Source organism: Hemitrygon akajei, chromosome 26 (assembly GCF_048418815.1).
Source record: "Hemitrygon akajei chromosome 26, sHemAka1.3, whole genome shotgun sequence".
Taxonomy (NCBI): Eukaryota; Metazoa; Chordata; class Chondrichthyes; order Myliobatiformes; family Dasyatidae; genus Hemitrygon; species Hemitrygon akajei.
The window spans coordinates 31,040,708-31,068,270 of NC_133149.1; the positions used below are offsets into that span (position 1 = coordinate 31,040,708).

The 27,563-nt window shown below is 41.9% G+C and overlaps 1 protein-coding gene across 6 annotated transcripts in view; it reads left to right on the plus strand.

The window, feature by feature from the left end:
* The window catches only part of LOC140716828 (uncharacterized), a 394,334-nt gene that overhangs the window by 68,059 nt on the left and 298,712 nt on the right, over nucleotides 1-27,563 (plus strand). For all 6 annotated transcript variants that reach the window (XR_012096375.1, XM_073029773.1, XM_073029775.1 and 3 more), the window contains exons 29-36: nucleotides 1,310-1,501; nucleotides 1,792-1,902; nucleotides 3,438-3,630; nucleotides 6,486-6,622; nucleotides 7,104-7,328; nucleotides 11,544-11,685; nucleotides 13,733-13,856; nucleotides 16,554-16,745. Coding sequence is in view for 5 of the 6 variants with exons in the window: in XM_073029773.1 (XP_072885874.1) it covers nucleotides 1,310-1,501; nucleotides 1,792-1,902; nucleotides 3,438-3,630; nucleotides 6,486-6,622; nucleotides 7,104-7,328; nucleotides 11,544-11,685; nucleotides 13,733-13,856; nucleotides 16,554-16,745 (1,316 nt within the window). In the remaining variant the exon portion in view is untranslated. The remainder of the gene's footprint in view (nucleotides 1-1,309; nucleotides 1,502-1,791; nucleotides 1,903-3,437; nucleotides 3,631-6,485; nucleotides 6,623-7,103; nucleotides 7,329-11,543; nucleotides 11,686-13,732; nucleotides 13,857-16,553; nucleotides 16,746-27,563) is intronic.

Below are 27,563 nucleotides of genomic sequence, written 5' to 3' on the forward strand. Positions count from 1 at the left end.
TCACGAGTGCCTTATAGAGCCTCAACATCACATCCCTGCTGTTACATTCCATACTTCTAGAGATGAATGCCAACATTGTATTCGCCTTATTCACCACTGACTCAACCTTTAGGGTATCTTGCACAAGGACTCCTAAGTCCCTTTGCATCTCTGCATTTTGAATTCTCTCCCCATCTAAATAATAGTCTGCCCATTTATTTCTTCCACCAAAGTGTATGACCATATACTTTCTAACATTATATTTCATTTACCACTTCTTTGCCCATTCCCCTGAACTATCTAAGTCTCTCTGTAGGTTCTCTGTTTCCTCAACACTACCCACTCCTCCACCTATCTTTGTATCTTCAGCAAATTGAGCCACAAATCCATTAATCCCATAGTCCAAATCATTTACATATATCGTAAAAAGCAGCGGTCCTAACACCGACCCCTGTGGAACTCCACTGGTAACCGGCAGCCAGCCAGAATAGGATCCCTTTATTCCCACTCTTTGTTTTCTGCCAATCAGCCAATGCTCCACCCATGCTAGTAACTTCCCTGTAATTCTATGGGCTCTTATTTTGCTAAGCAGCCTCACGTGCGGCGCATTGTCAAAGGCCTTCTGAAAATCCAAGTACACCACATCTACTGCATCTCCTTTGTCTACCCTGCTTGTAATTTCCTCAAAGAATTGCAGTAGATTTGTCAGGCAGGATTTTCCTTCCACGAAACCATGCTGGCGTTGGCCTATCTTGTCATGTGCCTCCAGGTATTCAGTAATCTCATCCCTAACAATCGATTCCAACAACTTCCCAAGCACTTCCCAACATCTTCAGGGTTTCTGTGTTAAACTATGCATTACTAGAAATCCCAAAGTTGCCACCACTTTTATAGTGGTTTAGTAGCAAACACTAACAGATTGCCGTGATCATAAGCATATTTACAAGACAGCAGAGGTAACAGAAATGTGATGATGTTGTGTGATGATTGTATGATGTTGTGTCCATAGCTATCAAAATGTGTTCATGGGTGTATTCCTACTGAGGTAATAATAGATTTGAGTGATTCCCACTGAAGATAGTAAAAAGCTCAGTCAATATCCAACTGTTCTTGTGCAGCTGGTTATTTAAGGTTTGATTTACCTCTGGAAATCAAGCATTAGCTTTACTAAGAATATGTTATCTTCAGTAAAGATTTCCTTTTTTCAAAAGAATAATGGTTAACACAGTATTGGAAATGCCCATCAGGAGGAAAGTGCATGGCAGATGTTGTCCATGTTTTGCCACGTTCCAGGTCACCGTTTGTTAATAGCTACTTGTATTTTGTGCAGGTTATTATTGTCCTGAAGGTACAGCTGGATACCCAAGTGCATCCCTTCTGTGTCCAAAAGGTTATTATTGTGAGGAGGGAACATCGCATGCTCACAGTAGTCCTTGTCCTCCTGGAACTTCCAGTGATCAAATGGGTCTGAAGTCCCAAGAAAACTGCAAACAGTGTTCAGAGGGTCGAATCTGTAGTGCGGGTAAGAGAAATGAATGATCTAGAAAGTAAAAGAAGGAGATTTTAAAACCCCACCCATCCTGCCCACAATCTATCACAAAGCAAAGATGCAGACTGGATGGGATTCAAGAGGTGGGATGTTTTGATATTACAGCGCAATCTTTTTCAATGACTACTTGTAATTCTTATTTTTCAAACAACCTTGGATTTTATTGTCATCTAGAAAAGTATTTACTTCAGATAGACTTATTTATATGTTATGAATATATGTTTATTTGTCCTGGATCAGTTCCAATATGTTCAACTTTGTAGGCACTGTGGATAGTGGAAGGTTGTGCAGTCAAGGAAAGTACTGTCCTTCTGGAACAACAGTCGAATTAGACTGTCCACTGGGAATGCTCACCCAACAGCGGGGAGCTTCAGGTAAGAGAGTCCTTCACATTTCCTATCTCATTGAGAATTGTCTGTCAATTTGGAGAATTCCAAAATTAACTAATAAGCAAAGGCTGCCCAGATTTACACCACACCAAAACATAAGGGAATGAGCATTGGATCTGATATCACTTCAGTGGGTCTACTGTATGGCCTGAATGGAATTGGAATCCCTCTCAGGCTGTATAGTGGATTCCAGGACCCATTGGTCCCAGGTGATCAATTGGAAAATTCTGCTTTAGAGTGTCTTTCGCTGAGGGGATGACCAACAGTCTCTGAAACAGTCAGAAATTTAAATAATATTTAAAATTGCAAAGAAGTTTCTTCTAGTCTTTAATTTTCACAATGCAGTCCTGATGATTATTTAGTAATAGTTACTCCTATATTGCACAGGCTTTGTCCCAATGTTTACTATCAGGTGCTAACTACTGGCAAGGGGTCTCTGACCTGAAGCAAGTGCAGCCGGTGCTTTCTCTCTCTCTGTACTTGCTACCTGGCCCACTGAGTATCTCCAGCTCTTTTTACCTTTATTGTGGTGCTTTCCGGCACAAGGCAACATCTGTAGCTTCTCGGGTCAATAAGTTTTCACCAGAACTGAGAGAAGTTAGCAGAGAAGGGTGAAAGGTGGAAGGATCAACTGGAATGTCCGTGATGGGGTGAAGATAGGAAGAGAGTGGATGAGTGGTGATGGTGAGCTAATCTTTGGTGAATCCTTTATCAAAATCAAGAAGGGGATCGGAAACTAATGGAAGAAAATGAAACAAAGCAAATTCTTATTAGAGAGGAAGAGTACTACTATGCCCAAGCAGAGCAAAGGAAAAGTTCCAGGACTTTTGGTGGTATATCTCCAACCTCATTTGCAGGGCATTACTGTCCCATTTCCACCTGACTGAAAACATCATTGTCTTTAGCACTGAAAGGAAAAATACTGGACAATTAATTACTTCAACTACAACTCCAAATTACATTCACTTATGGTTCTAAGCAGGTCATATGGAGCAGAGAAGGTAAATGCAAAGAAAAAGGAAAAGATAATCAATTCAATACACTATAGTTATATCCAGTTAATTACATTTTTTTCACAAATGGAAGAGTAACTAGGATGCTTTGCTCTGAATGTATTATCTCTGGATAAGGTGATGATTTGCTATTTTCTCTGTGTTGATGTTGCAGCCAACATAATTTTCCACATGTTCTGTCACACTTTTCCCTAAGGCAAGATTGGCTGACACAAGGGGGCATAACTAAGGGGGCGGATGTCAGAGGTAGGTTAGTTAGACAGAAAATGGTAGGTGCATGCAACGTGCTGCCAGAGGATAGAGGTAGAGGCAGATACGTTAGTGACAGTGCTGTACTGCTCTGTGTTCTACGTTCTATAAAATCACAGATGATGTCCACTTTTTAGCTAAAACTGAATACGTATAAAATGTTTAACATAAAGGACAAGCTTTTGTGCAAGGCTTGTATTTATAATTTCCTGCATTTATTTATCTGATGTAATTCTATCTGTCTTTGGCATTTCCCAGGAATTCACATGTGTATCAAATGTCCACCTGGCTATTATTGTCCATCAGGAAGCAGTCACAAAATTCCCTGCCAAAGAGGGACATATAACCCAAGGCCTGGCCAGTCTAATGTCACTGACTGTGTGCTGTGTACTGCTGGATATGCCTGCACACAGGTCGCCTTGACCAGGCCAGATGCTCGGTGTTTTGCTGGGTTAGTACGATCTATTTCTAAACTGGAGTGTAAACATAACCACCACCATTTTAATATTATATTTGAAGAAAAATGTAATGTAACATTTGGGTTTAAACTTCTGATATTACTGTAATTATTATTGGAATTTGTTGCTATTATGGTCTAATTACCGGCTCTCATTGTCACAAGCCACAGATGTGTTAGAAATCAGTATGAAGTTTAAATTTATTGGCTTAATGAGAAGGAACATCCTTACAAACGGCTTAAAAATTCTTCTGTTGATTCTTGGAAAAGACTAGGGAGATGGGAATAATTAGATAGCTGCTTTAATGAGTAGCATAGGCACAATATTTTAAATGGTGTCTTATTCAATGACCATAGGGAGCTAATCAAGCAGGCAATTTGATGGCAGTCACACTGCTTTGTTCTGCAGCAGTTTGCTCTGCCACATATATTTGAGCAATAACCATAAAACAAACTATTGAACATCCAGAGCTATCCGATGGGCACCTGAATTTTGATTCTGGTGCATAATCTTCATACGTGATCAGTATTTATCCAACAAGTGCTTCAAGGTTCAAGATTTAAATATATTTATCATGTGCACATCGAAGCGTGCATTGAAATGCGACATTTTATGTTAATAACCGACGCACTCGAAGGTGTGCTGGGGCAGCCCGCAAACACTGCCACGCATTCCGGCGTTTATATAGCATGCCCACAATGCTTGGCAGAACACAATAAGCAACAAAACAAGCCCTGTTCCTCTCTTGCTCCCACACATATACACAGTCCTCCAACCCCAGAATAATCATTCAAAATAACAATCAATCCAATCTCATTTGGAAGATAATTTACATTCTTAATGAACAATTCCCCCACCTGGATCTCTTCAGAAGAAATCTGCAAGGGGCTGAGCAGAACAGATCTCAAGATTCATGATTGTCTGATGTTTGCTACACAATCTGGCTTTCATTATGGCTTATCTTTTATTGTCAGTTACACACGTATTTGAGGACACAGACTTGCACTGCATCCATGTCACTGAGTTTCACTAATGACATTAATCTCTCAAGCTGTCTTTTCTCCTGCCTTTAGAGTTTATGCCTGGTGGTCTTCTGGTCCTTTACAAGTACTGGACATCAATCTCCTTTCAACTCCTCTTCCCCAGAAAGCCATGGTCTATCATAAGCATTTGGGTAAAACACAGCTACCCCCACGATTGTTGCAACCACAATGTACTTTGACTTTAGGAAGAGTGGGCTGACTTAAGCATCACAGGTTAAACTAAGTGTGTGCCTGTCACTCATGGCATTTAGCTCCAGGGGATGAGAAGGCAAGTAATACCATTGTTAAATTGGAAATGATTATAATGAGCAGCCAGCACAAATCTGGCAGAGTACCCCTGGTTAATAAGAAAGAGGTAATTATATAGTGCAATACCAACAATTCCAATTTAAAGATAACGTCTCCACCCTTCTATGATAATTCTTGTTGCTGTTTCATATCCTATGTTCATAATATCTTTATCAGAGCTGTGCCTACAAGCAGTAATGGAAAAACTGGGAAAGGCGTACTATCTGCAGCTATAGGAAGTCCTTCCTCTGTAATGTGATCGCTCTGTATGAAATATGATGTTCTCTTTACAACTGTGAATAGCTAAAATAGAGATTACTGAGGATTTTAGGGTTCTAAAACCTCCTTAGTTTAGGTTCAGGGGGTGACGGTGGTGTGATCTGTATTGAATCCTCAAATCCAACACTTCTCTTGAATCTGACAAAACAACAAAACTCTCCTTTACACATTAGCTTGTAATAAAAAAATTACCAAGTATAGCTATGTTCTTTGTTCAGACAGTTGCACCATATTTTCAGAAGAACTGCATCTGGGTGTTCTTTACCTATAATTCTTATACTAATATCAGTTGATTTACCCTTTAAAGTTGTTCAATCCAAGCAGCAAAGCAGTCTTGAATTAACTAATGGCCTTTCTGAGCTGTTGCAGTCCCCTGCTGCTGTACATAAATCTGACTGCTGCTCTAGTATTTAGAGCCTCTTGTACATCACCAAACCCATTTACTACCAAAAACTCCACCAACTTCAAACCAATCATGGCCACCTCAAACCTATAGCCTGACCATGATCATGAGGCACCCTGGTAGTATAAGAGTTAACACAACACTCAGGGCATCGGGGTTCAGAGTTCATTTCTAACACCATCTGTAAGGAGTTTTTTATGTCCACTTCATAAACTCGTGTGTTTTGTCTGGGTGCTCCAGTTCCCTCCCACATTCCAAATACATCCCAGTTAGTAAGTTAATTGTTCTGTGATTAGGCTAGGGTTAAACAGGTGGGTTGCTGGGCAACGGGACTCATTGGGCCAAAAGGGCCTGTTTCATGCTGAAATACAACCTTTCTCAAGAGTAAAAGAGTCTAATGTTTTATTCTTCAATGAATTAAGTATTGTCAGGAGTGCTGGGCCACTGATTCTGTCACCTAAGCTCAGAATATCTTTAAAGTGATGAGACACAGAAACGTGTAGAAGAAAAGTAGGAGGGAAATATGCAGATAGAGATAAATATAGCTAAATATGTTTACTCAGTGCATGCAGTACTAGGTCTATTTTCTTGAACATTAAGTTCAAAGTCCAAAGTAAATTTATTATCAAAGTGCTATATGTTACCCTATACTACCTTGTGATTCATTTTCTTGCAGGCATTTACAGGAGAAAAGAAATACAAATAAAATATAATGAAAATTTATATATAAACAGATGCCAAGACAAGCAATGTGCAAAAGAAGACAGACTGCAAATAAAATTATTATTTATTATTATTATACTTTTAGTTTGACTTACAGCTTTTTTTTAAACAGCTTTGTGTGCCCAATTGGTTCATCCAATCCCCAGGATCCTGAAAATGCTTGTCCACCTGGAACCTTTAGTCAATTCCGAAATCTCACAGACAAATCCCACTGTGAAATCTGCCCAATGAGATCGGCCTGTCTCGAAGGTGAGTAGATATCATGAGATGAGCCAGCAAATTCAGAGTATTAAGATTTAACCTTTTAATGGTCAATTGCCAGGCTGCAGTGTTGTTCTGATACCCTGGTATAACTATTGACTGAATGGCAAAAGCGGATAATTAGCTTTAGTAAACTTAATTAGGTATCAATAATGGCTAAGACAAAAAGCAAAATGCCCTTTTCATTAAAGGCTGTGCATTGGTATTTTCAAGTGACCTTACAAGCAGGCAAACCTTTATTTTAAAGTTCCTTCCACTAACTCCAAGAGTGAGGTATTCCTTCAGTACTGCACTGGATTGTAAACCTAGATCTGTGATTAAATATCTCCGCCATAGTGCAGTCATGCAGTGGAGACCAAGAGTACAAATGGACATTTGTTCTTTTGCAATAATATGTTAGAAAATTGCTGAAAGGTTCTCAGCTCTTACAGCTCTCATTTTTGCCTAATTAATGTTATTTCCTTCTTAGGCACTGGTGGAAGGTACAGACCTTCACTGCCCTGTTCACCGGGTCATTATTGTCCTGCTGGTACAAAGTATCCCACCGAGTACAAGTGTCCAGCAGGTTCCTGGAGTAATCGGACTAATCTTGCATCTGAGGAGGAGTGCTTCCCATGTCCCAGAGGATGGTATTGTTTAGCTGGAGCCAGCATTCCCACAGGGAGGTGCAAGTCTGGATATTACTGTCCACTGGGTAAATGTCCAGATTGTAGAATGTTTGTGCAGCAGTAATTGTCATTGAAGGATTTCACAGAGAGAGACAAAGAATTGTTAGCCTCCCGAGGGCCTTTTATAATTGTACACCAGTCATTACACATCTTGTTGAAAGTGAAAAGGAATAACATTGACCCTGGTAATTAAACATCCATGGGACTCCTTTCACTTCAGTTATGTTAAGATCCTTGGAAATTATCTGCAGAGTCTAATTACTGAGAGTTTGAAAACGTTTTCTGGGGATTTTTTTTTGTTACTTAATTGTTTTTAGTCTACATGACTTTATTCTTTGAAGTGCTAACCAAGGTTACTTGTATCCATTGAAGAGATTGAACTAATGTGCTGCCCACAGGTTGCTTGGTATTGCTGCTCAATAAGGCAAATCACAGGTAGAACTACGAATAATCTCCTTTTTGAAAGTTGTAATCTTTCAACCAGTGGCAGTGTCTGGTACAACAGTGCATCAAAATTCAAACTGCACGGTACTCTCAGGTCTTAATATCCTAATTTTGTATACCTGTACTATGAGGGGTATAGCTATGATAATTACAAGCAGGCTTTTTCCACTGAGGTTGGGTGAGACTAGAACTAGAACTCACAGGTTAAAGGGGAAAGGTGAAACATTTAACGGGAATCTGGAGCAAAACTTCACTCGGTGGTGCGATTGTGGAATGAACTGCCAACAGAAGTGGTGGATGTGCATTTAATTTCAACATTTAAGAGAAAATTGGAATAGTACATGGATGGGAGAGGTGTAGAGGGCTATGGTCCAGGTATGGGTCGACAGGACTATGCAGAATAACAATTCAACATGGACTAGGTGAGTGGAAGGGTCTGTTTCTGGGCTGTAGTTTTCTATGACTACAATTTGAGCCAATCAGTCACCGTGTAAATTCAAAATGAGCTATTAGAAAACGTCCTTTCCCCTTTGCTTTCCTAAAACCATCATCTGTAGTGTAAGTAGTATGGGCATATCAACAATGAGCAGAGTGTAATGATTGAATGAGATTATTTAGTACACTTAATGAGAGAAACATTATATGATTAAGTCGGGAAAATTTTCAACTAAATACTATGGCCTGGATTTTGCAGACTATAGGCTGAGTACCCCTTATTCTAAATGATAGGGCTGGAAGTGCTTTGGATTTTGGATTTTTCAGATTTTGGAATATATAATGAGATCATTTGGGATTGCAATCATTTCTGACACTAAACTTATGCACTACCAGTAAGCAGCCTTTGTGTTACATTTATTCATCACACATATGTACTGATGCAGCCATTCAGCATGTTATATTTTTGGCTGCAACAATCTTGGCAAACTCTTCAATGTATTTCTCTGTTGCTTTGTGGTCAGCAGATGCTTTATCACCACAAATCTTTAAAAATTTAATGTTGTGCCACTTCTTAAACTTCTGCACAATTACCTTTAATTTTCAGTTTGTCATGATAGATCTTTGCTTGTTTCATGATCAGCATACTGTTAAGTGGCATATATGCACTCCAATGCTGATGAATCCACTCTTTTAATACACGTTCGAGATCTTCATATTTCGCTTTATGCAGTGTTTTTCTACTCTTCATTAACTTCTGCTCATTATATATGTGGGATCATTTCTCAGAGCTGCCTGTAGTGCACAGAGACCTATGTATTGCCTGGGATGCTTCCCGGCATCTTGAAGAATTTTCCTTTTGTGACATCATGCCAGCTCTAAAAAAAAATTCAGATTTTGGAGTTTTTCGGATTTGGGGATTTTAGATAGTGGGGAACTCAACCTGTAAATTGAAGTAACTACACCCACTCTTCACTTTGTATCCAAGAACGTTCACTAATTTTTGAGCACAGACAGACTACCACCAGATGCCTGATTCATTGAGGCAGCCTCCACCTCCGTGAACAGGAAAAGTAGTCAACCAATCAGATTGAAGAATCCTGACTGAGTTATTTAGAGATAAAAACCAGAAATTAATAGGAAATATAAAAGCAATATAAGAACTGGGACTAAGTGAGAGATAAAAGAGAAAAATGGAAAATACATGAAAATGTAAATCTCCAAGATTAATTAAATTCCTGAAGGACTGATTTTCCACATTAGTGAAATGAAATTGATTTATTCATCCATAAAAAACAATGAGCTCTGTTAGACTCATCACTTTTCTCAATATATATTCCAAGCATATGCCTAAATTTTAAGTAAAACAAGAAATGCAGCATATGCTAACTGGGTCCAAACTTCATTGCATTTTTGGAAAGTGAGAGTATTTAACCATTAAGGCATAAATTGGTTGGATGTATCCACATTGTGAGGAAATGGCTAATACCAAATTTTTGCTGAGTGCAGTATTGCATCATTCACATGTATGCACCTCATTCAATTTTGTTTTTTTTGGCAAGGGCTAGTTTCTACAAACGCCTTGCCACTCAGAAAAACTTACCACCAGATGCACAAAGAATGCAAGCTGGACATGTTGGACAATATTTTACAAAATTCCATATTTATTTCTTAAGGACTAAGCAAAAGATAGATTGTAATTGTAATGAACTAGAGTGCTGCAACAACTTGACAATTACCCTGGGGAAAAGAACAAATGAAAAATTGCACCAGAGGTTCCCAACTTGTGGTCCACTTGTGGTATTGGACCATGGCATAAAAAAGGTTGGAGACCCCTGGTCTACATGACACAGCTGGAAACATTAAGGCCAATAAACTTCTTTATATAGGTCTGCTGTGGTGATTTGAGATAAGAGGCTCTACAGTCCTCATTGAAATTTAATTTCAGTGCCTTATAACCTTCGGCTCATCTGCCTTCAAGTGTCCCTTGGTTAGGTAGTACATTCTAGGCAATCAAAATGTGATCAGAAGGGATTGACCAAGAAAGAAAGGGCCATGAGAAAAGGGCACATGTGTAGCATATTCAGGAAACGGAGGTGCAAGGTGTGATTATGGAAGGGGTGGGGATCATGGAGGGAAGGAGGATGAGAGTTGGTGAAGGGGTGAGTGAGGAATGAGAAGGGTGAAGGTGGCTGAAGGAAGGAGAGTAGGTAATGGTTGCTAAGAGGTTTGGTGGAGGAGGATGGAGTTCGGTGGAAAGGACAGTTGGTGTGGTGGATGGGTACGGAAATGACGGAGTGGGTGTGCTTGTCTTGTTGATGGAGGGGACAAAGGTGATAGGGCGGAGTGGTTAGAAAGTAATTGTGAAAGGGTGTGGAGGGAGCAGGTTGGAAGAGCTGCTGATGGAGACAAGAGTGAGACTCCAGTGAAGAGGTGAGGGCCATGGAAGTTAGTGGAGGAACAAGTATGAAGGGGATGGAGGTGGCGTTGTGGAAGGAAAAGATTAATAAAAAGATCTGAAGGATTAAGAGTTGATAAAAAAAAAAGAGACTAAAGTAGGAGTTGGCAAGGAGGGTTGAATGGGAGATTGATGCAGACGCTGAGGATGGAGTTGGTGGAGGAAAGAATGAAGGTGGGAGAAGTTAAGAGTTAGAGGTGATGAGGTGGTCAACTCAACATTCAGTTCAAAATGTAAAAACACAAAGTTAACTACAACCCTATAAAATTCTTGAAAATAATTAAAACCATTAAACATTAAACTAAAAAAAATTAAAAAGACTATTATTTTATCCTTTGGATCTAAAACCTATCACCTCTGAGCCTTATTGAAATTACTCGGGTTTTGGAGTAACAACTCTCCAGAGCAACATGGGTAAATCCCAGCAAAATTAGACGCCACTCCACCCCTTCACTCCTCATTTCACTTAGTATGTGGGTCTGTTTGGGACTTATTGTTAATGGCAAGATGCCAGCAAGATTCTGCACATAAGTGTTAGCATCTTGTATGTTTCCATTTATGATACTAAACTTATGAAAATATCTTCTTTTAAATTTGGGAAATACAGACATAAAGTTTAGCCAGGCAGGAAAATAGTTTGAAAGAAATGGGCACACCTCTATAAGATCAGCCTTTGATCCTTTCCACAACACTGGCAGTCTTACAGCAGTTCAGATTAGATTAGATATCTTAGGAGTTGAGGTAGGGAGCTTTCCAGTCAGAGTGGTTCATTTCCATGTTGGGCAGTTTACCATAGAGTATAAAGTCGTCATGGGATTGGCATAGCATGAAAATTGAAGGGAAGGATTAGAAGAAAGAAGAGGAATATTTCTATTCTGATTGCATGTTTTTTACTCTGTGACAGGTACACAGCTCAGTTCCCAGTTCCCATGTCCTCCTGGCTCATACAGCACAAGACTAGGAAACAGCAGAGTTGAAGATTGCCTCCAATGTCCTGAGGGTTCATACTGTCCAGAAGCTACCTCCAAACCAAAAGAGTGTCCAAAGTAAGTAACATTATATGGCAGTACTGTTCAGAAGCTGCAACTATAAATGCCATTGTTATGAGTTATTCACGGTGAAATTGACTCATTGACTATTAAAGGTATAGTGTATTTTTTAGAAATGCAGAACTTTCATGGTATCTTACTCAGTATCATTCAAAATGTGGTCAGGAATTTACCACATTAAATAAAGTGAGCACTCCCAGTGTAACAATGGCCTTACCCAGCAGTGTTGTTGAGCTCTCCCGTGGTACCTGTCATGCACTGAATTTGAGGCCAACGCGACACTTCCTTTTAAAAGGGCTTCACTTCAACAAAGTTGACCACAGTACCATCGGTTCAACCACTTCAATGGTGTGTTTGTACCAAGTGTTTAAAAAGTCTCCATTTCAAGCCAAACACAGCCCAGACTGGTTGTGTGATTTTAATGGAGGTGAAATATGTGGAAGAGTGCTTGGGGAATCGATAATCTTCCAGGAGGTGTGACAATCATTTAAGCAAATCAGCAAGCTTCAAATTTGGTCTCTTTTCCAGCAGTAATATTGGCCATGCAGGGTTCACCATGAACTGTATTAAGAAACCCAGAAACTTAAACGACAAATCTGCATGAATGAGTGAAGTGCTTTTCCAGCTCAGGTAATGTCCCCAGATCAGCAGGAGTCTTCCCTGCCTTCCTCCCAAAATTGCTCAATTGTCTGGGATTAGATCTACTCTACAATTACCCCTACCATTTCAACGAACAGCAATTACCACACTTCCACCTCACAGTCTCTGCACAAGGAGAAGAAAATCTGAGTTCTAGGCATGTAGCCTTTTCAGTAAGACTCCTTCCATACCTGCTAATTAGGGTGGTTTCCATATGGGAACCTGATTAATGAAGGCATGAATTTATGTCATTAAAACTCCATATAGTTCATTCCCAGTGCGGACTTCTCTTCCCCTACCACGCAGAAATCCAACCCTAGTAATTGTAGGCTGCTATATTTAACAAATAGAAGTATTGCCATCACCAAGTTGTTCCTACTCCCTGTGGGTATAAGAACTACTTTATAAAGAGAGCTGTCAAGTGACTTGATATATTGGAATGTAAGTGTATTGCTACTTTGGGAGAGGAGACAAGTGCTACCCAGCAGTGCCATGTGTGTGGTCCCCAACTGGGATTCATTCTCAAAACACCGGAATGTTGCTAACAGTCTAAAACTTGCATCTGTTCTTGTTAGAGTAGTGGAGATTAAGGGAGATTACTATAGTTAAAATAATTCAAGCATTTGGAGAGGATTCATATAGATGTGTTGTATTCTGGCATTGAGGGTAATTAAGCATGTGAGTATAGAAATTATGATAAAGCCAAAGAAATTTATTTTACCAACAGATTTCTGAGACAGTGAAAGATATTACCATAATCAGGGACTGAAACACAAGTAATAGCAATTTGAATATTGGCTTGGTAAGTATTTGAAGAAAAGGGATATACAAGATATGGAACAGTATCAGCACATGGGAACAAATCTACAGTTTATGAATGAATATCAATATAGCTTGTCTAGACTTGCATACTGTAATTTCCAAAGAACACCAATGTGATTTCATAAAGGTCCAGGACAGAGTTGGAAGGAAAACCATTGTATCAACTCCAGGCCCAGATCATAGATGGCAGAGACCAACTGACTGGGATTTTATACCTTACAGAACCAGGAATTGCAGTATGGAGGTTTTGTGTCTTTCAGGGTGTGCAATAGAGGCAAGAAGTATCAGTTTAAGGATTGATAATTGTTAATGGGAAGCCATGATAAAGACCTTTCTCCCTCTCCCTCTCTCTCTCCCCCTCTCTCTTTCTCTTCCCTATTGGAGCTGGTTCAGATGAAAATGCCTAGATCAACATCAGTAAGCTTATTCTAGATGATGAGGGTCTGGATAGTCTAGCTCTGACCACATGTTCCTACATAAGAAGGTTCAGCTCAGTTAATCTTGTTCATTGAAGTGTAGTTTCTTGGCCAGTACAGTTCAAACGTTATTGGTGGAGAGATTGATTTCAGCTTTTTTTTTTCAGGGGTACATATCACAGTGAGAAGGGTGGTGCATCAATTCTGGACTGCCAGCTCTGCCCTTCCGGATTCTTTTGTTCAGGACCTGGAACAATAACTCCACAGAGCTGTGGCGCTGGCAGATACTCGGTCAGTTTGTGTGACAAAACATTCAACAGACACAGAAGGTTTTGGAATTGGGTAGGGTGAAGGAAAGGAGAGTAAATTGTTGTTAAAGTGAGTTATGCAGGTTGAGGAATGGTGTCCTGTCAATATTCCTTAATCCCTGTCAGCATCATATGTCATATGTTATGTTCAAAGTAAAATTATTATCAAAGTACATATATGTAACCATATACAACCCTGAGATGCATTTTCTTGAGGGCATGCTCAGCAAATCTATAGAATGATACCATAACAGAATCAATAAAAGACTGTCCAGCTTGAGCATTCAACCAGAGTACAGAAGACAACAAATTATGCAAATATAAAAAGGAAGCAATAATAATAATAAGCAAATAAGCAATAAAAAATGAGAACATGAGATGAAGAGTCATTGAAAGTGAGTCCATTGGTTATGGGAACATTTCAATGATGGGGCAAGTGAAGTTAAGTGAAGTTATCCCTTTTGGTTCAAGAGCCTGATGGCTGAGGGGTTCTAACTGTTCCTGAACCTGGTGGTGTGAACCCTGAGGCTCCTGTGCCGCCTTCCTGCTGGCAGCAGTGAGAAAAGTGCATGTCCTAAAGGGTCGAAGTCCCTGATGATGGGTGCTGCTTTCCTGTGACAGTGTTTCATGTAGATGTGCTCAATGGTGCGAGGGCTTTACCCGTGATGAACTGAGTACATGGTGCCCATGATGGCAACCATGATATTTTGGTGCCCTTGATCGAACAGTCTCTGATCAGGAATGTCTCTATGATTACTGATCTCATTCTCCTTTCTACTCTGTGGCACCTCTTCCTCACCATGACAGCCATCTCCAAGAGCTCTTTGAATGCAATGGTCAGTTTAATACCTTTTAATTTAAAAGGGTAATAGCTATGCTGAAGATGTGCCCATTAAAAAGTTATGCTAGCTCTGCCTAGAGATCCATGGTACTGGCTGAAGAAAGTATTAGTAGGACTGTGTAATTATAACCATATCTTTTCTATTTGCACTGTATGTGACAGTACCTCATAAATGATTTCATCCTGGTTATAAACCCTGAAATGACATTGCTGTTACTACTCAGATTCACATCCCACAGATGGTAGCGCAGAATTTGAAGTATCACTCAATATACTTTTAACTGTTGCTGATTAACATTAATTAATGAATGCTGTCAAGTCTAGGCACAAGGTGCTGGAATGTATGGCAACACTTGCGGACTACCCCAACATATAGTTAAGGTGTGTTGGTTGTTAACACAAATTACGCATTTCATTGTATGGTACATTGTGCAGGTGATAAATAAATTTATATCTGAATCTGAAATACCAGAAGCACCAGAACTAACAACATTCTGGCAATGTCCCACCTCTGGTCAAATAACAAAATTAGAAATTCACAGTCTTACCTTATCACATCAACATCATTGATGTATCCCTTTGTCAACTAGTGCTTAATTCTGCACGAACCAATGTCAGGGATCCCTATTTCCGATCACAGTGATGTAGTTTGGGACAGGAAGTTACTTTTTTCCATAGGCTCTGCTGGAAATATATCTCTCATGGAGGCAGGTTAGTCCACTGGAGCAGATGCATTCATAAATCATCGTAGCTGTGTTTTTCTTCATACCCCTCAAAAGTACTACAACCATGATGGATTTGATAGAGTATCTTTATCAGACAGATCCCCACTTCTAGCCACATATGATGTTTGAATAGTTGACCAAAACCTGGTCAGATCAATACTGTAGGTGCACTAAGGGAAGAGAGCGAAACAAAGAGAGTTTGAGAACTTAGGGCTCAGCACACCATTTAGTAGAGAACAATAGCACGGGAGACAGACAGAGACAAAGTTGCAGGAAGACAAATGTGAAGAATCTGTAGAGAGGTTTGAAAACAATGAGAATTTTGAATGCAGACATAAATTTGATGGATGACTATGTTGATGTGAACCGCAGTACTTTTATTGAAGTGAAGAGAATTTAAGTTGGGAAGTCAATGGGGAAACCACTCGATAAATTGAGACTACAAATAATAATCACATGAGTGAGTTTTTCAACAGTTAGAGGTAGAGGGTGGGAGCTTAAAGATGTGGATGCTTAGTAATGGAGAGGATTGGAGCTCAGCCCCAGATCAAATGCCATGCTGAGATCACAAAGAATCGAGATCAGCCTCGGTAACCAACAAGGGTGGAGATAAGAACTCAAAATCAATAGTCTCAGACTTCGCAATACTTAACTGCTAGAATTTTATCATTGAGTCTGTTGTGTGGCAGGGTTAGCAATACCAGTAAGAGTGATGAGGTAGGGCTGACTGTAAACATGTGGAAAGTGCTCTTTAACTGACCTTACCAAAAAGCACAATGCAGATGAAAAGTTCTTGAACTGTGACAGACCTTGATTGGCTAACCAGGAGTGAAAGCAGGCAAGATAATTCCTCACGCTGTCAGAGAATGGCAGAGAAGCTAATAGTTGGAAAGAGCACTCACAATTTAAAGATTGATTAAATTTCTTGTGAGATAATATGTCTAGCTTAGAACAATCTACTCTGAAGAATAATCCACGGAGTTGGGACACCCAGTCTCATATCTTGTCAGGCTGTTCTCTCATTTCCAGTGATTAGACCTAGATATTCAGTGTTCTGTCTTGATTGAATTAGCCAGATGGCTTCTTGGTTACATTTCTGTATATATGATCCCAGGACTTTGGCTCCAGCTCCTGTGACCTTTGCCTGCTGGGCTATTACTGTGATGGCGAATCAACAAGCTGGGAAGTGATGATAAAACAGCTGATTTGTCCAAAGGGAATGTTTTGTCGGAAGGGCCTGAACAGAATTCCTGATTTCAACAAAGATGCCTGTCCCAAGGGATATTACTGCCTCCAAGGAAACATGGTGAGCCAACCATTTCTCTTCTTCAACACTATCTTACTTTGGGTTGATTATCAGAGCGTGTTTAAAATCTATCTGTTGATCTCTGCTATCTACAAAAGTCTAGGTGTTTTAGCTCATTGTATGGATATCTAATTTGCTGAAGAAAGTATGAATCTGCCAAAATATAATTTTCATCAGTTTGAAAATAAGCAATGGAAATGTGAACAAAAACTGTGATCTCAGTCAACGTTGACAGTCTGAAGTGTTACGTACCCCGTAACTGGGTGTCTTACCAGCAAAGATAGAAGTGTCCGTTGGAGTCTGGTGATACTATTTTCAACAGTATTTATTTGTAAAAATATACAAAACAATATCAATGCAAATATACAGATAATGTACGTTAGCAATACTAAACCTAAAAGTGCGGGTATAATAATAATCAATAATAAAACAAGCTCTATCGTTGTCTAGGGGATAATGAATTGTCAGATGGAAATATAAAGTTCAGTTCAGTTCATGCAGGCTGCGGTAGTTGTCAGTCGATGTGTTGCAATTGTTGGAGAGAGAGAGAGAGACTAGAGAAAGAGAGCGCGCAAACAGTAACAGCTATGGTCTTTGCCAACCTTCCTTTACGATTTCAATCCATCGATGTGTCGTCGTTGTGGCCATTCAAGTGTGACCCCTCCATCCTTTAGCTAGACCGTTCTTCCGTGGGGGACTTGTCACCCAGGCAAGGGTGGACACACACACAAGCCCCCACCGGTCTCGCTATAAACACTGTGAGTTAAAATTGACCGATCCTTCGTTCGGTCTCCGATGTCCCACACTGTCCCGTGGGTTTCTGCTGCTCACTAGCGTTTCTCCTGGAGTGTCTGAGGGGTGTCACCCCAGACCTCAATTTTATCCCCACTCACGGGGTCTCAGGTGTCAATCAGGTTTGAATGACTTAACCCATCAAACCAGCCCACTCTGGTTGTCCCCTGAGGGATTTCAATGAATAGAACAGTACCAAGTAAACAATCCTTCTCCAAAAGACAATAGCAGTAAATCTCCTCTTTTGTCAGTAGGAGATGTTCCACCTTGTGTACCTTTTAGCTGTGTCTCTCTCTCATTCTCTTTCATGAGCTGTTATCAATAACAACTGCCCTGGCAGATTTCCTTTTGTCTCTCTTACTTCCTTGTTAGCAGCATCAAAATAGTAGCGATTTGCGATTCTCCAAAAAAAGGGGGGGGGGCAGGGGCCACTCTGCACCCTTCTGCCCATCAGAGTTGTTCATCCTTCGTAACAGAAGAATGATAATCAGAAAAAAGTTCGTCCACCTTAAATGAAGTGACCTTCTAATGCACACTTGCCCTCCAAGTAGACTACATGTAAATAGCCCTGAGGCAACAAGCTACTTGGTGGAACAAGAGGATAACAATAGTACTGATTCAGCTCAATATAAGTCAACTGTTTTCTAATTCCTTGCATGAGTAAACCAAACACCGTGGAACACAATGAACTGGAAACATTGTCACAATTTTTATTTGTTCAGAGTGCACTGACTGCTTCTCTTTTGGCTTCCTGTTTCAAAACCTGTTTGTGTTCCTTGAACATGCAAGGCACAAATGTAAGAGGCAAGGGAAGGTGAAGTTGAGTGTGCGAATGAAGAGAGGAAGAGAAAGAATGAAGCGTGGAGGAAACTGGGAAAGGAGCAGGAAAGGGATGAGAAAAGAGATTTACTTCAAAGTTCAAAATTTATTTATTATCAAAGTACATCTATGTCACCATATACAATCACGAGATTCATTTTCTTGTGGGCATACTCAGCAAATCTATAGAATAGTAACTATAACAGGATCAATGAAAGATCAACCAGAGTGCAGAAGACAAGAAACTGTGCAAATGCAAGTATAAATAAATTGCAATAAATAACAAAAACATGAGATAGCAAGATAATGAGTCCTAAAGTGAGATCATTGGTTGAGGAAACATCTCAATGGATGGGCAAGTAAGTGAAGTTATCCCCTTTTGTTCAAGAGCCTGATGGTTGAGGGTTGGTAACTGTCCTTTAACCTGGTGGTTCAAGTCTTGAGGCTCCTGTACCTTTTACCTGATGGCAGCAGCGAGATACCACTTACTGGAGGGGAACTGAGTAGTTCCTGAAGGGAGCTCGTCGATTCATTATGTGCCATGTTGTATAACATGGGTGATCAGATAGTATTTATGAAGGAGAATAAACAGTCACCATTTGGGGCCGAGACCCTTTACCAAGACTGGAAAGGAAGAGGGAAGATACCAGAAATTTAGCCAAGGGATAGCAGTGAAGAGAAAGCAAGTTATGAAAGTGAGATCCAAGATGGTCATTGTATTAAATAAGGAAACATGGTGAAAGGTTAATGTGACACACACAAAATGCTTGAGGAACTCAGCAGGCCAGTTGAGTAAAAAAGATGAGTCAGAGCAAGAAGGTGAGGGAGTGGAGGAAGAAACACGAGGTGATAGGTGAAACCCGGGGGAGAGGGGTGAAGTCGGGGGGGGGGGGGGAGGTTAATGTGAGCCATATTAATAAGAACACAGACATTTGAAATCTTAATAGCTTTTAAGTGCTAACATTTCACTTCCCACTGACATCGATGAGATTTCTGGTCATTGGTTCAACTGGAGAACAGGTTACTGTACTGGAGAAGAGGTTACTGGTGTCCTGAGAATAGAACTGCAAGGAGACACTGAATTCATTTTTTAGATGAATGTAAATGTTCATAAAAATCCCACCAACAAAGAATTAAAGGTTCTTTAATAAGATAACTTCAACATAGCTGCACTTGAGGGTAGAACAACTAGCACAGATTTAATGGAGAATGGACAGTCTTGAGTAATGTGACAAGTTCTCAGTTCCTGATGAGGTCTGTCCCAGGTTGTTGAGAAAAGTAAGAGAGGATCTTGCTGGGGCCTTAACAGAGATTTTTGCATCCACTTTGGCTGGATTAAAAAGTCCCAGAGACCTGCAGAATAGCCAGTGTTATTACACCTTTTTTCAGAACAGTAATAGAGATAAACCAGTAAATTATATGCTGGTGGGCCTACATCATTGGAGATTTGTTAGAAAGTTATGTGACAGTTTTCTTTAGAGAGAGTGGTAGGTACTTGAAAAACACTGCTAGGGGAAGTAGTATTGTCGGGAAATATAAAGAAGGCAGGACCCAAACACAGAACAGCAGGGATAATTAAGCAGTCAATAATAATAAACTGAAAATTAATGAGGGGCCACAAAACAAGAGAGAATAGATATTTAACACAATGAGGCAACAGGCTAACTGAAGGCCAAGAGAAACTGGTTGAGGCTGGCTGGTTCAAATGAGTGAACAAGGATTATGGATGAGAGCTGAGTTTAAATAGGCTGCAGGTCATGAGTTAGAAATGAGTGGCGGGTGACTCCTTTTAGCTGGGTGGAGACTGGCAGGTGCCTGCCTGTGTCGGACTGACAGGACTCCCCCACCTCCTAATGCTGGCACCCGACAGCCCAGGATAATCCTGGTGGGTCCAGTGGAACCCCTTTGTAAGCGATGGATCAAAGCTTAAACTGGATGACACTCAAGATCTCTCCCTCAGGCTGCACCCTTCCTAGTCAACCAGGTACTGTACACCTCATCTATGATGATGAGAATCCATCAACTAGCGAACCATGTACATTGGACCACTTTCCACCATCCTTGATTCTGGAGGTGCAGGCTCAGGTGGCTTGAGTGGTCCATAGAGAACAGGCTTGAGGCAAGATACGTGGAAGGTAGGTGTGATCCTGAGGGATGGTGGTAGCTGGAGATGGTAAGTGACTGGACTGTTGCAATGGGAAACCCTCAAAGGAACCAGGGCAAGAGCTTGTGGGAGTTGATGCACAGGGGCAGATATTAGGTGGAAAGCCAGACAAGGTCCCAGGCCAGAGTAGTCTGGCTGAGCACTGACAGCAGTTAACCTGGTGGCAGTAGGCAAGGTTGGCCTTATGTACCCTATTCCAAGCATTCCAACATCGGTAAACCGGGGCCATGACTGATGGAACCTCCAACGTTGGCTCCTCCTTGGTGAACAATTGGGGTTGTTAGCCATGAAGTTCCTCAAAGGGTGACAGAGCTGTGGGAGAGGATGTGTGCATGTTGTGGGACATTTCAGCCCAGAGCAGATACTTCTCCCATGTGGAAGGGTTAGAAGTGGTAAAGCATTGCAGAAACTTCTCCACTTGCTGATTGGCTCTTTCACACTGACCGTCGGTCTGCAGGTGACAAACTCACTGAGGTGTGAAGGATGGAGCAGAAAGCTCACCTGAATTGGGAGACAAATTGTGGGTCCTGGTCTGACACAATGCCCTGAGTGAAACAGTGCATACCTACTACGATGTTGGAGAACCAGGTTTGCCATCTCAGTGGCTGATGGAAGTTTGGGAAGGACAATGTAGCAGGCAGCCTTGGAGAAACAGTCCACCACTCTCGTGATCACCATGACCTCATTGGAAGGTAGTAAACCTGTGATGAAATCCATGACGATGTGGGACCATGAGCATCGGGGGACCAGTAGAGGCTGCAAGAGCTCAAAGGGCTGCTACTTGGAGGAATTGGACTTAGCACATTGAGGGCAGGCAACAACAAGCTGATGTACATCCACAATCCTGGTGGGCCACCAGAACCGGCGTCGCAGAAAATCCATAGTCCATCCTGCACCTGGATGGTCGGAGTGGGGTGAGGAATGGACCCACTGGAGTACCTCAGAGGGCACAGCTGCCTGCATGTATGTATGGTTGTCAGCCGGAGCTGTAGGTCCTGGTGGTACTGGTTCTCAAGGTTCCAGATCCAAGGATCTGAGAGAATAGAATGATGGGCTGAGGGTCAGTCTCTGTTTCAGCTGGGTTGAACTGTCATGACAGGGCATTAGCGTTCTTGGAGCTGGGGGTGTTCTTGTATTCTGACTCTCGTGTTCTTGAGTCAGTAGGAGATGATGAAATTGAATTGCTCGAAGAAGAGGGCCCAGCAAACCTGGCGTGAGTTGACTTGGTACATCTGTTGTATGGATATGAGGTTCTTATGGTCAGTTCAGATCAGGAAAGACCGTCAGCCAATGTTTCCATTCCTCCAAAGTCCATGTAATGCTGAGTAGCTCACTGTCTCTTACTCCACAACGGTGCTGTGTAGATACGAACTTGTGCAAGCAAAAGGCACAACGGTCTCTGTCTTCCCGTCTGGTCCTCGCTGGGAGAGGAGGGACCCAATGCCCATGTCCGATGTATTGACCTCTATCACAAAAGATCTGAAGGGGTACAGATGGTGGAGAATGGGAGCGATGATTAAGTGTCTCTTGAGCTCCTTGACAGTGTGATCCAGACCAGGTTATCCGTGAGGTCAGTGATTCAGTGAGGGAGGTTAGAGGAATGCTAATTTGGCTGTAGTTTCTGATGAAATGGCAGATGAAGTTGGAGAAGCCCAAGGAGCACTGTAGCTGTTTGAAGGAGCAGGGGTAGGGCCATTCAGCCATGATGTGTGCTTTCTCTGGGTCCATGGTTATGCCTTGTGATGAAAGGACATAAGCAGAAAGGAAATGACTGGGGTGTGGAACTGGCATTTCTCCAATTTGCAGTAGAGCTGGTCTTCAAGGAGACGCTGAAGGACTGAACGGATGTGACAAACGTGGTCTTGGAGGTCCTTGGAGAAGAGGAAGATGTCATCAAGGTAGATGAACAAATACCTATGTAGCATACATAATGCCCTGGTTCATATTTTTACTGTTATGATGTATCTATTTCATTTAGCAGTTTTGTAAGAGCAGTCTGTTCTGCTTTCAGCTTGTTTGGGTTATTGTTGAAGATAAGAGATGAGGAGAAACGTGTGCCACCCAGTTAGGATGGTCGAATTAAGGGGAGGTTTCTCTGGTGAGGGACACTAAGGTTGGACTTGGGGCTTTTGTTCAAGAGGAGATGAAGAGGGAAGACGCAGGAAAGAGGATGCCAGATTCGACCCGGAGTGGGACCATGATTCAACAAAGCCAGGGGCAAGATTGATTAAGGATTGGTGACTATGGAGAAACTTTGAGCTCCAACGTGCACATTTGACTGTTTCATTAAAATGAGCCCTTTTTTTTGTTCTTTTCTTTACTAACACTTTAGTCAATTTAAGATACATAAATATAATCTTTCAATGGTATGCAGTGCACTGTCTATTATTTTGTGGCACTAATTTGTTTCAAGGTAGTAAATTACACAGCATCCACACAAACCGGGGTTTGGGGTGGGAGAGCACCTCAATCTCACAAGTTTGGTGGGGCAGGAGGTTGTCTTCCCTCGACTTACGCAGCCAAGGAAACCAGGGGGTTGCATATGTCTCAGAGGATCACACGAATGAAGGCTTGGAAAATGGCTGGACTGTTGGAAAGTCCGAAAGGTGTCAGTAAGTATTTGTAATGGCCAATGGGTGTTATGAATGCTATCTTCCACTCAACCACTTGGCGGATGCAGATCAGGTTGTACACACTGTAGATCCTGTTCGCTAAAGATCTTGGCCCTGTGGAGTGTTTCAGATGTGCTATCCATCAAGGGGAAGGGTGTAGCAGTTCTTAATAGTGATTTTGAATACTGTGAGTTCACAGTAGTCAATGCAGGGACGGAGACCCCCTATCTCTTTTTTGACAAAAAAGAATCCTGCACCAGCTGGGGAGTGAGATGGTTAAGTGAGGCTTAGGTGTAGTGCTTTGGTGATGTAGTTATTCATGCCTTGGGACATGAGGGGAGAGGGAAAACAGACAACCTCAGGGAAGGGTGGTGCCCGGACGAGGTGATTCACGTATTGTGTGGTCTCTGAAGCGGCAGAGTGCTAGCTTCCCTTTTATTGAATGCAATGCCTAAGTTCTGGTATTCATGTGGGAGTTTGGTGAAGTCAAGAGTTTCTTGCATCTCCATGGATTTACAGGGTGAAGTCCGCTGTGGTTGCAGACGGATGGTCCAGCAGGTGGGTCCCCAACTCTGTAGTGAACCGATTGGCCAGGCAAAGTGAGGGTCATGAGCAGAGAGCCAGGGGTAGCCCAAGATGAGAGGCGTGTTGGGTGAGTCAATCAAGAGGTATTGGGTGGTCTTGCGATGCTCTACAATTTTGATATGCACAGGCCATGTGCACACTCCAGCCATCCAAGACACCAAGGGACGTCTGTCAATGGCCGTGGTGTAGAATGGGTGAGAGATAGGGTTGGTAGGGAGTACAAGCTTCACACACAGAGTCCAGTCCAGAAAGTTGCCCATTGCACCGGAATCCATCAAAGCCTTCTCTGTGCATAGAGCTATCGAAGTGTGAAGGAGGACACAGAGAGAGAGAGAGAGTCAGGTTATGCTGCTGGAACGAGAGGTTGGGGGAACTTACCAGATAGAAGGCTCCTTGTCTCTACCTGGTGGTATTGTTTTCCCGGACGCAGTGGGCATCTGATGTGTGTGTGATCGGCGGCTCCTCGGTAAGTGCACAAATTGTTTCTCCACCGGTGCTCATGCTCTTAGGGGTTTAAGGGAGCTCTCCCAAACTGCGTGGGTTCTGGAGATGTTGATGATGAGGGTCTTGCAACTTGAAATAGTTCTGGGAATGGAGCTGATGATCTGGAGGGAGGAGCAATTTGGAGGGCCAGAGCAATAAGGCTTTCAAGGTCGGTAGGCATCTCCAGGGTAGACAGCTTGTCTTTCAATTGCTCTGAGAGGCCGAGGTGGGCCAATAGCACTTCTGCATTCCAGCTGCACTCCACCTCGAGGTCCTGAACTCTGCGTTGTACCAAGTCTTGGCGCAGGCAAAGTATTCAATCTGCTGCACCCCCCCCCACCTTCCCCTTCCCAGATGGTCAAAGAAATGACACAACTCAACAGCGAATTCTTCATACTTATTGCAAATGGTGGTTTTGTTGTCCCAATTAGCGGTGAACCAGTCAGAACTTGCCTAGTGAGGAGAGAGATGACAAAGGCCAGAAGCAACTGGTTGAGGCTGGCTGGTTCAAGAAGTGAACAAGGACTGTGCATTAAAGCTGGTTTATATAGGCTGCAGGCGATGAGTTGGAAATGACTTCTGTTAACTAGGTGGAGACTGGGAAATGCCTGCCTTTGTTGGCCTGATAGGTATAAGGAGACATAATGTTTAAGAGGCATTTACTCAGACACATGAACAGGCTAGAAGTAGAAGAATAGGGACCATGTGTGGACAGATGAGATCAGTTTAATTTGACATCATGGTTGTCACAGACATGGTTGGTCAGAGGATCTGTTTGTGTCCTGTACTGTGTACTTACTTTGAAATCCAAAAATGCCAGAAATGATTTGAAAATTTGGCAGCATCTGTGAAGAGAGCAACAAAATTAACATTGCAGTTTGATGCGCTTCAATAAGAAATGGAAAAAAGACAAATGAGCCCATTTTAAAAGGAAGGTGTGGAAGATTGGGTAATCACTTTGCAAAACACTTCCATTCACTCTGCAAGGGTTACTCAGTTGCCTTTCACTTCTACTTACCATTTTTGACATTTTACACAGATCCAACAAATGGTAAATGATAACTGTGCATGACTAATGTTTAACTGTGACAATAGTGAAAGAGTAGGACAAAGTCGGAGAGCAGAGTGGATGGGACAGGAGAGGAACAACGGACGAAAACAGAGTGTGAGAGGATGGAGCAGGCTGTGAAGTAGTGCATTTTAAGGAGCACATTGAGAAAGTAAGAAACAAGGTCAAGGGTGAGGGTAGAAGATTGGTAATCTTCTAGTTTCCATCAGAAACCATACATTATACTAGAACATACTCAAAGCAGACCAAGGGTTAATGGAGGCAGTGTGCAAGGAAATAAATAATGAAAGTTTGTCTGGAAGCTGTAGTGTCTAATAGGGTGGAAGCAGAGAGCTATTCCAGCAGAGCATCCTTTATCTCAGATTAAAACCATCATGAGGAACAGCAAACAACAAAATGGAAATGTTCACGGTCCAGTATACATATTATGGTTAATAAAATGAAAGGAAAGATTTTAGACTCCAAAGCTGATATCAAAGTATTTTGTGGAAAATTATACAAAAAATAATGTTCTTAACATTATATCCAAAGCCGCATGTTGCCATCTGGTGGCAACAACTGGGAACAGCACTGATATTAGAGCAAAATGGCCCAGATTTTGTAGACATTAGAACAGTGAAACAGTGTTTCTCTTAACCAAGCTGACAGCAGCCCATGCATTTTCACACATCCATAATTTATTGGCAAAATCCTGCATCTCCATCAGAGATTCACAGCTCCTCCAAGGCTGCATCTTTTACCATCCTATTTCTGTATAATGGAGGTAAATTGGTAAACCACAGCAAACCTCATATTTATGAATAATTCTTCCTGTAATAGGCCTTGTAGGGTGACAGGGTGAAGATACATCTCTACCAAAGGAGGCTTAAGCTGTTCCTTCCCTCTGCTAGCCCACAGATCACCCTCAGGCAAGGTGTAGCACCTCTTTAGCCTCCCCCCTCCCCAACCCTCCAATCAGGGTCACGTGAAACCATGGGAGCAGGTGGTGCATATCACAAGTCCTGGTTATACGACCACTGACATCTGGCAGACAACCTTGGAAGAATATTGATAATGGCTGGGGGTCACCTATCTTGTAAAGACATTGCCCAGAAGAGGGCAATCGCAAACCACTTCTGTAGAAAAATTTGCCAAGAACAATCATGGTCATGAGGCCATGGTCGCTCATGTCATACGACACGGCACATAACGAATGAATGAATAAATATACCTTGAAAATATTATGTTCTATTGTGAGGGGAATATGAAACTTCTTACTATACCAAGAATAGTCTGTTAGCAAACTCCTTGACACTAAAATGCTGAAGAGAGCTGGACTGTGTACATCTATGCTCACGTCATTCTATAGATGCATAGTGGAGAGCATCCTAGCGTGCTGCATCACTGCAGGGTACGGAAACTACACTGCGGCGGTCAGGGACGTTCTACATCGGGTAGTCAAAGCTGCCCAATGCATCACTGGCACCAGCCTACCTGCCATCAAGGACATATCCACAGGAAGGTGCCCAAAAAGAGCCAGTACAGGTAGCCCCTGAATTACGAACGTCCGACTTACGGACAACTTGTACTTACGAACCGAGGAAGGAGAACGCCGTCCACCATTTTAAGTCATTGCTGTTGACACTGTGTTGAGTGTTTAACTTTGTATTTGGCTTAAATTTTTCTTAGTAAGATTCACCCTGACCCCGCCCCCCACCCGTTCCGGTTGGCTGGTGGCGCCGTGAGATCAGCGCCGGGCTGGAGAACGGAGTTTCCCGGCTTTGATCCAGTGACAGACCGGGTTGATGTCGATCCAGTGACTCCCGTACCATCCGTGCCAGGTTGATGTCGAGCTTGCAACTCGACCTCATTAAAAAAAACACTGCCACTTCCAGTTTAAATTCCCATGCGGAATATTGTGGAGGATCAAATACCCAAACCCAGCACAGCCTCCACTTGTCCCATTTAACCTGTTTCAGTGCGGTGGTCCTTAGGACCCAGTGGACCTCGGGAGCTGGCGCAGTTTGGGACCCGCCGCCCGCAGTGTTTCTGTTCCATTGATTGGAAGCGATCGCGATTGAAAATAAAGTGGAAATAATAAAGTGTTTGGAAAGAGGTGAAACGCCATCGATCATTGGAAAAGCGTTAGGCTACAGTCGGTCAACGATCAGAACAATTTTAAAGGATAAAGTGAGAATAATGGAGCATGTGAAAGGCCCTGCCCCGATGAAAGCTACAATTATTACTAATTAACGCAGTGGTTCAATTATTGGAATACATACATTTCTTAAGTGTTTTATATGCACAGAAAGGTA